The sequence below is a fragment of the Thamnophis elegans genome, chromosome 17 (assembly GCF_009769535.1).
Source record: "Thamnophis elegans isolate rThaEle1 chromosome 17, rThaEle1.pri, whole genome shotgun sequence".
NCBI lineage: Eukaryota > Metazoa > Chordata > Lepidosauria > Squamata > Colubridae > Thamnophis > Thamnophis elegans.
In genome coordinates, this window is record NC_045557.1 from 5,035,668 (window position 1) to 5,051,695 (window position 16,028).

The window sequence follows — 16,028 nt, forward strand, 5'->3', positions numbered from 1 at the left end:
GGACTGATGGGAGTTGTAGTTTGACAGACATAATGCGGGGGGGGATCTGAGGTAATTCCGAGCTCAGCCAATCATGTTCCGCCACGTCTCAACAAGCGTCCTCCCCCTCAGACCGTCCCAGCCAATCAGCGTCGAAGGCGGAGGCTTTTGAAAAGCGGCGGTTCGGTGGAACTAGGCGAGGGGGGAAAACCCGCGCGAGGCCGAGAAAGGGGCGCATGCGCAACGGCGGCCGGCGCCTCCCCCTATCCGTCTTCCTTCAACTGGCGCCGGCGAGCGCGGGGCTTCGGAGGCCGCCGGGAAACGTCGAGCCGCGGCTGGAGGGAGCGAGCCAGACGCCGCCGGCCGCCCTGCCGTCGCCTTCCCGATCATGACGCACAAGCAGATCTATTATTCGGATAAATACGACGACGAGGAATTCGAGTACCGGTGAGAAGGGGGCGGAGCCTGGCGTGATGGGCAGGCGCGAGGAGGCGGGGCGGGAGGTTTCCGCGGCGACGACACGGGAGGGGGCGTGGCTTGGGGAAAGGGGGCGGGGCGGGAGGCTGCTGCAATATTATTTTAGTATTTATATTTTTCCCTTTTTTGTTGAAACTTTTGTTATTCAAGGAATGATGCACATTTTTTAAAAAATCCAATAAAACTTTAAAAAAAATTAAAATGCAGGCTCCCCAAAAACTTTTTTTACAGTAGAAAGCAAAAAAAAAAAAGATTAATAAACTGCATTAAAAAAAAGTGTGCATTGTATTTTTAATCTTTTTTTTTCAGGGGGGGAAAAAACCCCTAATTTTCGACGCCTCCCACAGTTGGGCCGTCAATCAGTTTAAATGAATTAGCAGGATTAGATATTTTATCTCATTTTAATCCTGACCTTTTTTGCTTTTATAATCTCGATTTTATATTGGCTAATCGATGCATCATCACACACACAAACACACACACACACACCCTCCTTGCTTCAACTCTTTGAAAAGTCTTCTGGAAAATCCTTTTCTCCTTCCCCTCCCCCCTCCGCCCCCCCAAAAAGCCAGCCATTCTCCGTTTGGCAATTACTTGGAGTCCATCCCTCATGGTCCCCAGCCTTTGGCTGGGGCTGATGGGAAGGGGGTGTGAGAGCCCTTTGACAGCAAATCTGGCTGAGGTTGAACAGAATTCAGGTCAAGAGGTTCCCCAGCAAGTTAAGAGGGGGCTGGATACGTTTGGTGGGACTACAAGTCCCATCACTCCTTCCTCCTCTTTGACCCCCCCACACACACCCCATGGGATTTTGTAGCTTGATCCGATGCTGATTGACCTCTTGCTCCTTCTCTTCCTCTTCCCTCGCCCACCTTTTCTTGCAGGCACGTCATGCTGCCCAAGGACATTGCCAAACTCGTCCCCAAGACCCATCTCATGTCCGAATCGGAGTGGCGGAACCTGGGCGTCCAGCAGAGCCAGGGTTGGGTCCATTACATGATCCACGAACCAGGTTGGGTGAAACCTCTCTGTCGCTTGGATCTTCTTCTTTTTTTAAAAAAAAAAAATCGATCTTAATACAAGCAATCCAATTGTCTTTGTCTGGGTTAAAAAAAAAAGTTCTAGATTTGCCTTAAGATATGAAAACCAATTGGGTGCCAATCACTAGGGCATGTTGGGTTCTAGTCCCACCTTAGGCACGAAAGACAGGTGGGTGACTGGTCCAATCATCAGGAGACGGTGAGTTCTAGTCCCACCTTTGACACAAAAGCCAGCTAGGTGACTTTCGGCCAATCCTCAGGAGATGGTGAATTCTAGTACTGTCTTAAGCATGAAAGACAGCTGGGTGACTTTGGGCCAATCCCCAGGAGATGGTGAATTCTAGTACTGTCTTAAGCATGAAAGACAGCTGGGTGACTTTGGGCCAATCCCCAGGAGACAGAGAATTCTAGTCCCACTTTAGGTATGAAAGCAGGCTGGATGGCTGGGCCAATCACCAGGAAAGGGTGAGTTCTAGTCTCACCTTTGACACAAAAGCCAGCTAGGTGACCTTCAGCCAAGCACCAGGAAATGGTGAGTTCTAGTACTGTCTTAGGCATGAAAGACAGCTAGGTGACTTTGGGCCAATCCCCAGGAGACAGAGAATCCTAGTCCCACTTTAGGTATGAAAACAGGCTTGGTGACTGGGCCAATCACCAGGAGATGGTGAGTTCTAGTACTGTCTTAGGCATGAAAGACAGCTAGGTGACTTTGGGCCAATCCCCAGGAGATAGAGAATCCTAGTCCCACTTTAGGTATGAAAGCAGGCTTGGTGACTGGGCCAATCACCAGGAGACTGGGAGTTCTAGTCCTGCCTTAGGCTCAAAAATTTTCTTAGCTCAGCCCACCTCACAGGATTGTTGTTGAGGGGTAGGAAACAAGAATAGATAAATGGATATATTTGCCATTTTGATTTACTGGTAAAAAAAAAAAAAACTGGCGGGATGGAAATAAATAAAAACAAATTAAATTATTCCAAACTCGACTTTTGTCCAGCAATGCCGCGATTCTGGATCGCTCCCTCATTCAAGATCTGGTTATTTTCTGCATCTTGCCCCGCGTAAAAACTGATCCGAGGGATTTGATTCCCGCTGGAGAAAAAAATCCAAGTTCACAGAATCTTATTCACCTGCCGTTTCTTTCCCTTTTCAGAGCCACACATCCTGCTTTTCCGAAGACCGCTGCCGAAAAAAGTTGAAAAATGACAGCATGTCCTTCTCCTTCTTCTTCTCTTGTTTTCGATAGAAGCACCTTTTTTTGGAGAACAGTTGGCTCTTTTATCTCTTTATCGTGAAATTCCAAGAAATATTTTAAGATGCCGGTCCCAGAAAATACCTCTCAACGTAAATAAGCATCCAAGAAAAATTGATTTTGCCTCCGATGTTTTATCTGGCTGAAGCCATCTTCAAAAACTACAACAACTTGACTTTTTTTTAAAAAAAAAAACATTTTTTAATACCGGCTGAAAGCTTGGCCCGCCCGAGAGGCCTAAATCATGTGAGGTTTTATTTAAATCTCTGGTCTTGCGAAACTTTGTTCTGCTCCGTTGTTCTTCAACCGTGCCTTTCCTTTTTAATCTTAATATTTCACCTTCTGCTTTAGAGCTTATAATAGGATTACTTTTGATACGATTGGTTTTTTTGGGCTGGGTTAATAAAGAGTTAACATGCCAAGGGATCATTTCTGCCTCCGTGTACCCCCTGATTTTCTACTCTGTTTAAATAATCTAACGTAACCTGGACATTGGGATATGTTGGGGGGGGAGGAGGAATCGTGTCACAGATTGAAAATTAGGAGGAAAATAATAAAATGTGTTGATGTAGCTACACTGGGGTGAAACAACCATTTGAGGTTTGAAGGATTAAAACTATGTTGTCTTCCAAAGAAAGCCATTCAGGACTTTAAACTTTGACCGGGGAGGGGGGGGGCGTGTCTCTAAAAAAAAATATCAATAAAAATAGGCAATATTTAAGCTTTGGGTTCAATGGTCAAATGCAGCAACTTTTATCCATGTTGTAACCTCTCTTTACGAGTCAATATATAATCTATTGTGCCAAGAAATATTCTATACATATTCTCCTTGTTTTCCTTGTGCTTTCCTTTCTGTTTTTAAAATTTCCTTTCAGGACCTTTATTATTTTTTAAAAAAACTTTATTGATGGGAGCGCTTTCTGTTACTTGGGTTATGCTGGAACACAATTTTCCTAAAAGACCATTTTAACTGCAGTTTATAATTGTGTTGTGCGTTTATTGTGTTACCTGGGGATAGGGATGGTTTTAAAAGGGTGTAAAAGCTGAATTCACACCAGTAACCTAAGCGTAATTAATTGTTTGTTTTCCTTTGATGGACTGATCCGAAGAGCTTTCCTGACCAGGTCCAAATAAAGGTTGTTTATACGGAATTTGGGTCTGTTTATTTCTGCTTTTGAAAGCGATCCGTAGGGGGAATGTAGCCTACATTTCCAATTCTTAGACTCAGTGTAGTTTAAATAATGTAGGGCTGTGTGTAATAAATCCTCCGGGATTGGGCGGCCTATAAATCTCATAAATTAAATTAAATCGGGTGTTTGTGTAAAAGCTTCATATAGGCAATCCAGGGTGAAAAAACCAGCCTTGGCAGATTTATAATTTTTAAAAATAGAGGAGCATAAAAAGAAAGATGGCCAGGGAAGGAAGAAGAGCTTTTTTCTTTCCTTTTCTTCCTTCCCCTTCCCTTCATCCATTTCCCTCTTCCTTTCCCTTCCCTTCTTCATCCATTTCCTTCAGCCATTTACTTCCTACCATCTTTCCCGTCCCTTCTTCATTCATTTACTTCCCTCCCTTCTATCTTTCCCTCTCTTCCTTTCCCTTCCCTTCATCCATTTACTTCCTTTTCTTTCCTTCCTTTCCCTTCATCCATTTACTTCACTCTCTTTCCTTCCTTTCCCTTCCCTTCTTCATTCATTTACTTCCCTCCCTTCTATCGTTCCCTCTCTTCCTTTCCCTTCCCATCATCCATTTACTTCTTTTTATTTCCTTCCTTTCCCTTCTTCAACCATTTAATTCTTTTCATTTTTCCCTTCCCTTCATCCATTTCCCTCCCTTCCCTTTTCATCGATTTACTTCCCTTCTTTATTTTCCCTTTTTCATCCATTATTTCCTTCCCTTCCTTCCATCTTTCCCTTCCCTTCTTCATTTACTTCTCTTCCTTTTTTTCTTCCTTTCTCTTCTTCAACCACTTCCTTCCATTTTCCCTTCCCTTCTTCATCCATTTACTCTTCTTTTCTTACTAGCCAAGTGTGATTGGACACCCAAGGGATTTCTCTCTGCCAAGCCACCTTTAAGCAGAAATGACAATTTCCAACATTGCACATAATTCAGAAAAAAATTATATAATTTTATTATTATTATATGATAAACAATTTAAATGTGTGTGTGTATATATATATATATATATATATATATATATATATATATATATATATACACACACTTAAAGTCACAACCCCTGGTATGCCCAAGTGTGGGAGGAAGGTCACACTTCCACTCTCTGTCATTAGGCTCGTCACAAGAGACCATCCAGACAGAAACCCAATATTTTTTTACTGTTGCCTTTTTTGTTACATTTGTTATATTTATGCTGATAAATAAATAAAGGGAGACTAGTATAGATCTATTTCAAGCTATTTAGCTCTCATCAGCTAGCCATACCCAAGTTTGGGAATCGAACCTGTGCTCCATTGCCTCCCAGGCAGGGAGTTAACCTTTTAACATATATTAATATGTTAAATTAAATTAAATATGTTTAATATAACATATATATATATGTTATATTTGTGCTGATAAATAAATAAAGGGAGACTAGTATAGATCTATTTCAAGCTGACTTTAAATATACACACACACATATATATATTATATATATATATATATACATACATACATACATACATATATACACAAGGAAGCGCCGGGAGGCATGATGGGAACTGTAGTTTCCCGGGAGGCCTAGAGCGTCGCTCTCTTGCAACACCGCCCACGCCTGTTGGCCAATCCGCGCTCCTTCCGTTCCCCGCCCCTTTCTCGCTAGACCAATAGCAAACGAGGCGGGCGGGACTGGCAAGAAGAAACAGCCAATGGGCAAGCGATAGGCGGGGCTCCCGGGCAGTTACTTGAGCGAGGCTTGGGGTAAGTCGGGGGTGCGTGGGAATCCCCCGGGTTTTTGCTTGAAATGGTATCTCCCACCCTGTAGGTTTGGGAAAGGGGGCTCCTGAGCATGGGCAGAGTGTCAAAGGCGCTTGGAAGCGAAGGCTTCTCTGTTTGGGGATTGCTTAAAGCAGGAAACTAGTATAAGGATGAATCATGGTCTTGGGTAGATAAATAAATGCAGGTTTAGGGTGCGATCCAGTTTAGGAGGATGATTGGAATGGATTAATTCAACCAATCAATCAAAAAAGTGATTGAATTCAATCAACAACAACAGCAGTAATTTATTATTACAGTCTTAGACCAGCCACCAGAACAAATCAAAGCGCAGTGTGTATATATACAGTTAAAAACTTCCAGTATAAAATAATACATAACAACTAAAATCTATAATAAGGAAGGGAAGGAGAAAAGAAAAGAAAAGAAAGAGAAAACGAGCTGGTGTCTTAGCAGGTGCGAAGGATGGTAAACAAAGCATTTTAAACTATACCTTATAACCTTCCAAATGGAATAATAATAATATAAGAATGGCAAAGAAAAAGAACAATTATGTGAATGTATATCTATAATCTGTATGTAAGAGAATAAATGACAGTAAAAATATAAAGCATAATATAGGTAGATAATATTTGGTCATAAGTAGCTAAGTTTAAATAAATAAAGAAATGTACATACAAATGGATAACGAATAAGGAGATTATGAATGAAAGATAGAAATGTATAGTAGGGAAAACACTAACTGCAAAGAAACCGATTCGGAACTGCGGTATGATATACGACGGGACTTATTGTTCCTATGTTGTTTTGAAGTTATGGGTTTGTTTTTGTTGATGTGTTTAAAATAAAAATAAAAATTTATCACATAAAATCTATAATAAAATCCAGTGTCAATTACTTGTTCTGGTCGCTGGTCTAAAACGGTAATAATAAATTGCTGTTGTTGCAATATGAACAGTTTAATTCCATTTTAATTTGAATTTTCCATGTCAAGAGGGCGAATCTGCAACCTTTAGTACTTCCAAAGCGAGGAAAATAATCATAAATAAAGTAGAAACGTCCAGCCAAAACAAAACGATTATTATGTAATAATAATGATGATGTCTTTGTTCCTCTTTTGGCTGGCTTGTTTTCTTGCAGACGTTTCGTGACCAAACTAGGTAACGACATCAGGGCTAAACTGGAGGTGGGGGTCTGCGAGGGGGAGGAGGAGGAGTGGTGAAAGGAGGAGGAGGAAGGAGATGGAGGAGGAGGAATGTGGGGTCCTTGGTGCTCGCTGAGCTTGGCGGTTTTCTTGCAGACGTTTCATGACCCAGCTAGGTAACATCATCAGTGCTAGAAGAGAGGGAGGGTTGTGGGCAAGGAAAGGAGGTAGTGAAGGAGGAGGAGGAGGAGGAGAAGGTAAAAGAGGAAGAAGAGGAGGAGAACTGTGGGGTCCTTGGTGCTCTCTGAACTTGGTGGTTTTGTTGGAGACATTTCATGACCCAGCTAGGTAACATCATCAGTGCTAGAAGAGAGGGAGGGTTGTGGACAAGGAGAGGAGGAGGTGAAGGAAGAAGAGGAGGAGGAGGAGGAAAAAGAGGAGGAGGAATGTGGGGGTCCTTGGTGCTCTCTGAGCTTGGTGGTTTTCTTGCAGACGTTTCATAACCAAACTAGGTAACGACATCAGTGCTAGATTGGAAGTGGGGTGTATGAAACGGAGGAGGAGAAGGAGGAAGATATATGAGATCCATAGTACTCTCTCAGCTTGAAGATGTTTCACGACCCAACTAGGTAACATCATCAGTCTCATACAAAGAAAACCCCACTCCTTTCTAACCCTGACAATGTTACCTAGCTGGGTCATATTCTTCCTCCTCCTCTTCTCCTTCTTCTTCTTCTTCCTCCTCTTCTTAATTCCCCTCTCTTTTAGCATTGATGATGTTACCTAGCTGGGTCAGGAAACGTCTGCAAGGAAACCACCCAGGTCAGAGAGCATTAAGGACCTTAATTTCAACCTTTAAGCTACAAACATTCTCCTTGATTTAAAATAAACAATCCTGCAAGAATTTGGGGTGGGGGGAGAGATAAATAGCTGCTACCAAGGGGCTTGTAATATTCATTTCCAAGAGGCGGGGGCTTTGCAGGTAACGCAGCTTCACAAAACCCCGCCAAAGCTACCTTCAGAACTGGCAGCTTCCAAGGTCCGCTGGATCCTGCGCTGGAATCTTTGGCTCCGCAGGAACGTCGCGCCCGCCGGGAGGCCCAAGCGGTGGCTGCAAACGATGGCGACCCAGGTGGATGGGGAGAGTCCCAAAGACAAAGGGGGCACCCCCCAATCCGCAGCCGTGACCGCCGGCATCATCGTCATCGGAGACGAGATCTTAAAGGTGCGTGAACCATTCGCATAACCGGTGTATGCTTTGGGGAAATCGAGGCAGCTTCAATCGGCGAATTCATCTATTCTCTCCCCCCCCCCCCAATAAATTCAATCTGGTGATCTACACCGACTGATTAATTCATTTGTTCGATTTGCACCCTGCCTTTTCACACTGAAGTTTATCTAGCGTAGCCTGAGTATGTGTTTATCCCAATCTTCCCCTTGTGAAGTACTGCAAAGGCATTACCACGGCAACTCCCCTGTGCTGTACAGCAGAAGCCGTTTTAAGGCACAACAGGCTGTATCTGAACAGAACTTGAATCCAAAATGCACACCATAACGCTGTTCCCTTCCCACCAAAGATGGTCCTTGTTTTTCTACTTGCATTTTTTTACGTGCTTGCCAACTGCTAGGTTGGCAGAAACTCGGACAAGTCACGGGAGCTCGCTCCGTTACGGAGCGCCGGAGATTGGAACTGCCGACCATTCTGATCGACAAGCTCAGCATCTTAGCCACTGAGCCACCGCGTCCCATGATGATGATTATCCTTCTAATAATATCTCTCCTTTTTTTTTTTGGTCTTTTTTTTTCAGGGATTCACACAAGATACCAATTCTTTTTACATGTGCCAGAAACTCCGCTCGCTGGGGGTGAAGGTGGCCAAGATCTCTGTGGTGCCCGACCAGGTGGAGGCCATAGCCACCGAGGTGAAATCTTTTGCTGACACGTTCACGTACGTTTTGACGTCAGGAGGCATTGGCCCCACGCACGACGATGTCACCTTTGAAGCGGTGGCAAAAGCCTTCGGGGAGAAAATCCAACCGCATCCGGAGATGGTGGAGCTGGTCAAGAAATTTTTCGGCCAGCAGTCCAAGCCCGAAAGCCCTAAGATGAAGCTGGCTTGCGTCCCCGAATCGTCTCTTCTCAATTACGGGGTGGACGAGAAGACGGGACGTACCCTCCCGTACCCGCTCATCAGTGTCCGGAATGTCTATATTTTCCCAGGGATCCCCTCGTTAATGAAACGGGCCCTGGACGGTCTCGAACATCTCTTCCGGAACGAGAAGACCCAGTTTTACATGCGGGAGATCTACGTCAATGTGGAAGAAACGCGGATCGCCTCGGTGCTGAACGACACCAACGGCAAATTCTGGCCTCGCACCAACCTGGGCTCGTACCCGGATTGGGTCAGCAACTACCACCGAGTGAAGCTGATCCTGGACTCGGATTCGGAGGCTGACCTGGACGAGGCGCACGCTTTCCTGATGGCGAACTTGCCCCATGGGGTGGTGGTACCTTTGATAGCGGATCCGGTCTCCCGGGCCTCTCCGGATGTCTACGGTTTGGCTGAGTCCGGTAGGTAGCCTTGTCCCCCCCGCATGGATTATATTGAGTATGATAAGTAGCCCTATCCACCCTCCGGCAGGCGAATCAGAGGAGTAGGCGGTGGCATGGGAGTCAGGATCAGCATCCAGGCAACCAAGGGGAAAGAGGGAATGGAGCTAGCAGAGAGAGAGAGACAGAGGCGCAGCCTGGGACGTCCATCAGCCCTCAGATGGAGAGTCAAAAGCCCCCAGGCCTGGAGGTGGCTGATGAGGAAGAGGAGGGACAGCTGGGTTCATTGCCTGACATAGAAAGCAGAGGAGAGGAGAGCAGTGGAAATCTATGGGCCGGTCCTTGGGACGGACGAGCCACCGCTGCTAGATAAGGCCCATCCTAGCTCGGGGGATAAAAGGCAGGGGGCGGAAATGAATAGGTGTGATAGGCAACTATTCATCTCCCTGGCGGACGGGCTTGCGGTGAGAGAGAAACTTATTGCCGGGGCTCCCAGCACTTTTAATTAAAGGAATATTTGAGTTAACTTCAGAAGGGACACGGTGGCTCAGTGCTAGGACGCGGAGCTTGTCGATCGAAAGGTCGGCAGTTCAGTGGTTTGAATCCCTAGCGCCGCGTGACGGAGTGAGCTCCCGTAACTTGTCCCAGCTTCTGCCAACCTAGCAGTTCAGAAATACGTACAAAATGCGAGTAGATAAATAGGAGCCACCTTTGGTGGGAAGGGAACAGCGTTCTGTGCGCCTTCGGCGTTGAGTCATGCTGGCCACATGACCACGGAGACGTCTTCGGGCAGCGCTGGCTCTTCGGCTGTCAAACAGAGTAGAGTCGGGAGTGAATAGCACGTATGTGCGAGGGGAACCTTTACCTTTTCTGGCGGTCATAAATCGAGGACTGTTTGTATAGATCAGCTACCCAGGGGGCCGCTTGGATTTCGGGCCTTGTCAATCATGATTTTACTCCTCCCTACCTGCAGGTTCTCCTCTTGGCCAGAAGGTGGCAGCGTCACTCAGGACCATCGAAGAAGGCTTGGAGAACTACAGTCTCTCCAAAATCTGCGTTGGTTTTAACGGCGGGAAGGATTGCACCGCCTTGTTACACCTCTCTTACGCCGCCGTGCAAAGGTGCCTCGCTTTCGACCCCGCTTTGGCACAAAGTCACCCAGGGATACGAAACCAGCCTCCCGTAGAGTCGCGCTTAAAAAAAATTTTTTAAAAAATTTTTTTTAAAATTGTGCTAAACGCTTTAAAAAAGGGGAATGCATGTTTCTAGTCCTCATTGTTGACTCCGAGGCCAATTTTGCCTGCGAAGCTCCCAAGTTCAATCTTTTGCTGGAGGGCTTAATCCAGGAAGTTAAAAGGGTGGTCAAAGGTATTCCTCGACTTACGGCCATTCGTTTAAGGGACCAAAGATAACAACGGCGCTGAAAAATGAGACCGATGGCCCTTTTTTCCCCACGCTTACGACCGTAAGCAGTATCCCCACGCAAACGAAATTTAGATGCTTGGCAGCTGGCTCATATTTACGACGGCCACAGCATCCCGTGTGTGTCTGTGTGTCTGTGTGTCTGTGTGTGTGTGTGATCCCCTTTTGCAACCTTTTTGATGAACAAAATCAAGGGGGAAGCCAGATTCACTTAACAACCGCGGCTCGAAAGGTCGTGAGTTGAGGCAAAACTCACTTCACAAGTGTCTCACTCAACCACAGAAATTTCTGGGGCTCGATTGCCGTCGTAAATCCGGGACCACTTATGTTCGGGCTGCCTTTTTGGTGGGTAAACCTGGTGGATTAACGTTTCCCCGACAGCTGGGGATGATGGGTGTTGTTTTCCACCTTTAGCGATAGGAGAACCTACAGCTGGGCCCAACTCTCATCCCGACGCTTCTTAGCTACCTCAAACTGATGACAATTCATTTAGCGACCGTCCGAGTGAGTTGTCTGGGATTAGAGGCCCCTTGACAGTCAAGCTAGCTCTCGAGGCATTGCTCATTTTTCCTTTTTAAAAAAACCATTTTTTGCTTCTCCGCAGGCGATATCCCGAGAAATTGAAGCAGCTGCAGGTTCTCTACATCCGTACCGTCCTTCCTTTCCCCGAGATGGAAGAATTTATTCAAGAGACGTCTCGGAGGTAGGCACCCATTCTTCCTTTGGGGATGCCACACCAGGGGAAATCTTCGGCCGCCTTGATTGTCATCCCAAAAACCAATCTGGTTTGAAAAAATCAATGCCGAATTGGATTGGTGCCAGCCACTTTCTCGCAGCCCTAAAAAAAGAAGCAATGGCAAAAATCCCCAAATCAACAGCTGGGACTCCTCCACGCAGTGTCCAAGAATCGGAGGCAATTAAAAAAAAATATAGGGTCCATTAATCCCACAAGGAGCGGATTCGGAACACGGATCCGTGCTGAATTTGACGATTTCCCCTTTGAATCTTCCCGCGATTTTTCTGCCAGGTACAACCTTCACATTTGTGTGGTCCATGGGAATATCAAAGAAGCTTTGGGGATCCTGAAGGGACAGCAGCCGGATCTGGAGGCCGTGCTGATGGGCACCCGCCGGACGGACCCTTATTCCCGCTCCCTGAAACCCTTCTGTATGACGGACCCCGAATGGCCACAGTACATGCGTGTCTGCCCTCTGCTGGTGAGTCCTGCTTTAACAGCTCTTTTAATAGTCTTCTTCAACATTTTAATTCATACGTGCCAGTTTAATTTTTAACTCTAAAAAGGTAAAGGTTCCTCTTGCGCATACGTGCCAGTCGTTCCTGACTCTAGGGGGCGGTGCTCATCTCTGTTTCAAAGCCGAAGAGCCAGCGCTGTCCGAAGATGTCTCCGTGGTCATGTGGCCGGCATGATTCAATGCCGGAGGCGCACGGAACACTGTTCCCTTCCCACCAAAGGTGGCTCCTATTTTCCTACTTTTATTTACCTGCTTTCGAACTGCTAGATGGGCAGAAGCTGGGATAAGTCACGGGAGCTCCCTCCATTACGCGGCGCTGGGGATTCAAACCGCCGAATTGCCGACTTTTCTGATCGACGAGCTCAGCGTCTCAGCCCCTGAGCAACCGCATATAATTCTATTAATTCTAATAGGCTCTTGTTAATTTTTGAGGACACGTTCAAAAACCAAACTAAATATTGCACGCAGTCCTCAACTTACGACCAGAATTTGGACAGGAATGTCCATGCTGTGAAGGTTGTAAGAGCAAGAGGCGTCTCTCTGTGTGCGAAATATTCCTCCTTAATTCTCTCGTTTGGTGCTTAGGACTGGACTTACCACGATATATGGCGTTTCCTTCGCAGTCTTTATATCCCTTATTGCATTCTCTACGACAAGGGGTAAGTGCGATGATATCTTTAATTTTTATCTAATTCGGGAAGAGGGGGGGATATGTTTACAGGTGTATTTGCACAAGGAAATATTCTAGGAAGCTATTAAAAGGCCAGGCGGGTTTAAGATTTGAGGGTAGGGAGAAGAAGAGAGAGAGAAAAGGGACTTAGGACCCCGTCATCCCTTGTGGGATGGAGTCTTAGACAACTGAATGGAGCTGGGTGTTTCATGGCCCGATGCCTTTCCAATCGCCAGAGCGGAGTTTTTTTATTCAGCAGATTTATTCTCATTGTGCCTCTACCCGTGATCGAACTCACAAGCCTCCTGATTGTGAGGCGAGAGGCTCCACCATTAGGCCACCTCTCAGCATCTCCATATCGGCAGGATTAAAATCTGCACGTTTGGCAACCGATTCATATTTATGACGGGGTTACCTTCCGGCAAGCCAAGTCTCCAGGGAAGCAGGATTCGCTTAACAACCATGTTCCTTCCTTAACACCTGCACTGACCCCCTTAGCAACGGTGGCCAGGGAGGTCGTAAAATGAGACCAAACTCGCTCGGCGACTGTCTAGCTTAGCGACGGAAATTTGGGGCTCGACGTCATAAGTCGAGGCCTACTTGTACCGTGTATATCATGCGGTTGATCAGTTCTGGATAGAAAATGTGGGATTTTATTTTGTTTGTTATGTCTTCCTTTTGGTTTAATGTTTCGGCAGTTACACCTCGCTGGGGAGCATGAGTAATACCCACAAAAACCAAGCGTTGCGTTACAGAAACGCACAAGGCCAAGAATCCTACCGGCCGGCTTACGAGTTGGAAGACGAGAAAGAAGAACGCATCTGTCGCCATTGAAACCCCGGATCGCGTCTGTAGCCAGCAATGCTGGTTTAAGCAAGGCCTGGGGGGAAAGAAGTGAACTTTTCAAAGGAAGTTTTATCGGCGTCGTAAAACGGAACGCGTGGGTGAGGGGCCGTCCTTGGATTGGCCTAGTCCTGTTGGCATCTTTCGAACTGCGGATCGTACGCCACAAACAGAGCGTGTTTCTGATATTTTCCATTTTCTGTGTTGGAATAAAAAATTGGGTGTTTCCCCCCCCCCCCAATTCTCACCGGTCTTCCCTTCTCCTCATTTTACTGTGATTGAAACAAATCAAAAGGATTATATTATTATTATTATACAATTGTATCACAGCGGCCAGTTGTTTCGCCGGATTTGGCATTGGTTACTAGTCGGGGCCCCACCCAGGGGCCTAGGACGTCGTAACGTATTTTCGTAATATGCGTGCAGATCCAAGCAGTGCGGCTTTTTGCATTTGACTGATGGGGATTTTGTCAATTTTTAACTGTTTTAAATGTAATTCCAGTGCTTTTGGAATAGCACCCAGTGTGCCGATTACCACTGGAATTACCACTGCTGGTTTGTGCCATAGTCGTTGAATTTCAATTTTTAAGTCCTGGTATCTTGCGATTTTTTTCATGTTCCTTCTCGGCGACCCTGCTATCACCTGGTATTGCGATGTCTATGATTGTGACCTTGTTTTTCTCAACCAGTGTGATGTCTGGTGTATTATGCGCCAGTATTTTGTCCGTTTGTATGCGAAAATCCCACAAGATCTTGACCATCTGATTTTCGGTGACTTTTTCAGGCTGATGTTCCCACCAGTTTGTTGCTGTTTTAATATTATTATTGTTGTTGTTATTATTATTTCTTTTATTCATTAAACATGAAACTCAGTCATCTGAACATTCAAAAATGCATCACAAATACCACTGACTGGTGCTAATGGTTGATACTGGTTGCTGCCAGCATCCTAGGTATCAACCAAGGACCCTCTTCAAATATACGATGTTCCAAGTAGCACAGGTTTTTCTTGCAGTCCCGCTGGTGTTATTTATTGCAGGAAGCTGCAATTTCTTTATGTGTGTATTATTATTTAAAAAAACATCAGATAAAACCTACCATATCAAAATACAACACACCAAAGCAGTGGGGGGTTTTTTGGAACCCACAAGTGATCCCAAGGTGGCGCAGTGGTTAAATGCAGCACTGCAGGCTACTGCTAGATCAGCAGGTCAGCGGTTCAAATCTCACCGGCTCAGGGTTGACTCAGCCTTCCATCCTTCCGAGGTGGGTAAAATGAGGACCCAGATTGTTGGGGGCAATATGCTGACTCTCTGTAAACCGCTTAGAGAGGCCTGAAAGGCCTATGAAGCGGTATATAAGTCTACTGCTATTGCTATTGCTATCCTTAAAAAAACCCACAGCTGATCATCGGGGACCAAAAGGATGATCTGAATTTCTTAGCCAGAGTTGGCAATTTTTGAAACGGCTGGATTTCCACTCCCAGAATTCCCCAAATCCAGCCCTGGGGTTTCTTTCCCTCCCCCACTCCCCCCCCCACACACACCCCTCAGCCGTGGGAAATATGGGAGCAGAGCCTCCCTGTCCAAGAGCAGTCTACCTGGCTCAGGAAGTGCAGGCAATCTTAGGCGCGCCCTTGGCGGCTTCCTTTGAGCTCCTCGGTGCGGCTCCCTCCTTCCTTCACAAGCCCCCCCTGCCCCTCTCCATCCCGGCCCCATTGCAAAGCCTCTTCCCCATTCCTGACTCCGGCGTCCCGGCTCCTCTCCGTCTCGGTTTTTCTTTTTTTTCCTTTTTGCAAGCAGTTTCCTGCTTCCCTTGATAAGATCCTGTCCGCCTCCACTAAGCTCAGCCCGACTGGGGCCGGCGCCAGGGGTCACCCCGTGGCCAGCACAACCCGCTCCTACCCACCCCCAGCTACTAAGGACCGAGCCAGGCTGGGGAACCCCTCCCCACTTCCCTGCCCGCAAGAGCCAGTTTTCTGTTCTCGTGCGCTTCTGGAGAGCTGGGGCGCAGAGCGCACGGAGGGGCAGGGCGATTCCTTTTGAAATGCTGGTTTTGGCAATGGGAGGGGGGGCTCCCACTTCCCTCCCCCTCCTGCCCCCCAAGAGCCAGCTTCCACCGCAGGGGGAAGGGGGAGTTCAAATCAGATCTGGGTAGGTGGCACTCCTTTGGATGCTCCGTGCGTTTTGGAGAGCTAGGGCGCACGCAGGAAAAGGGCAATCCCCTTTGAGATGCTGGTTTTGAAAATGGGGAGGGGGTTCTCTCACTTCCCTCCCCTCCTGCCCCCAAGAGCCAGGTTTCTCCGGCGGAGGGAAGGAGGCTCAGGTCTGGGTGGGTGGCAACTCCTTTGGATGCATTTTGGAGAGCTAGGGCGCACGCAGGGGAAGAGGAAGGGTAATTCCCTTTGAGATGCTGGTTTTGACAATAGGGGGTCTCTCACTTCCCTCCCCCTTTTGCCCCCAAGAGTCAGCTT

At 46.6% G+C, this 16,028-nt stretch overlaps 2 protein-coding genes across 2 annotated transcripts; both read left to right on the forward strand.

The window, feature by feature from the left end:
* Nucleotides 1-197: 197 nt before the first annotated feature.
* On the forward strand, nt 198-3,893 carry CKS1B (CDC28 protein kinase regulatory subunit 1B). Its single transcript, XM_032234374.1, has 3 exons — nt 198-426; nt 1,338-1,465; nt 2,644-3,893. Exons 1-3 carry the CDS (start codon nt 368-370, stop codon nt 2,694-2,696), a joined length of 240 nt encoding a protein of 79 aa, XP_032090265.1. The 5' UTR covers nt 198-367; the 3' UTR covers nt 2,697-3,893.
* Nucleotides 3,894-5,615: 1,722 nt separating this feature from the next.
* On the forward strand, nt 5,616-13,800 carry FLAD1 (flavin adenine dinucleotide synthetase 1). Its single transcript, XM_032234403.1, has 8 exons — nt 5,616-5,658; nt 7,800-8,042; nt 8,626-9,388; nt 10,341-10,488; nt 11,394-11,492; nt 11,817-12,006; nt 12,628-12,701; nt 13,411-13,800. The coding sequence occupies exons 2-8, from the start codon at nt 7,938-7,940 to the stop codon at nt 13,544-13,546; spliced, it is 1,515 nt and encodes a 504-aa protein (XP_032090294.1). The 5' UTR covers nt 5,616-5,658; nt 7,800-7,937; the 3' UTR covers nt 13,547-13,800.
* The last annotated feature ends 2,228 nt before the right edge of the window (nt 13,801-16,028 follow it).

Bases quoted from the DNA above. Each gene is read 5' to 3' on its own strand.
- CKS1B (XM_032234374.1), top strand. From the start codon at position 368: ATGACGCACAAGCAGATCTATTATTCGGATAAATACGACGACGAGGAA. The intron at 427-1,337 runs GTGAGAAGGGGG...CTTTTCTTGCAG, and splicing joins GACGAGGAATTCGAGTACCG to GCACGTCATGCTGCCCAAGG. The intron at 1,466-2,643 runs GTTGGGTGAAAC...TTCCCTTTTCAG, and splicing joins TTACATGATCCACGAACCAG to AGCCACACATCCTGCTTTTC.
- FLAD1 (XM_032234403.1), top strand. From the start codon at position 7,938: ATGGCGACCCAGGTGGATGGGGAGAGTCCCAAAGACAAAGGGGGCACC. The intron at 8,043-8,625 runs GTGCGTGAACCA...TTTTTTTTTCAG, and splicing joins TCGGAGACGAGATCTTAAAG to GGATTCACACAAGATACCAA. The intron at 11,493-11,816 runs GTAGGCACCCAT...TTTTTCTGCCAG, and splicing joins ATTCAAGAGACGTCTCGGAG to GTACAACCTTCACATTTGTG.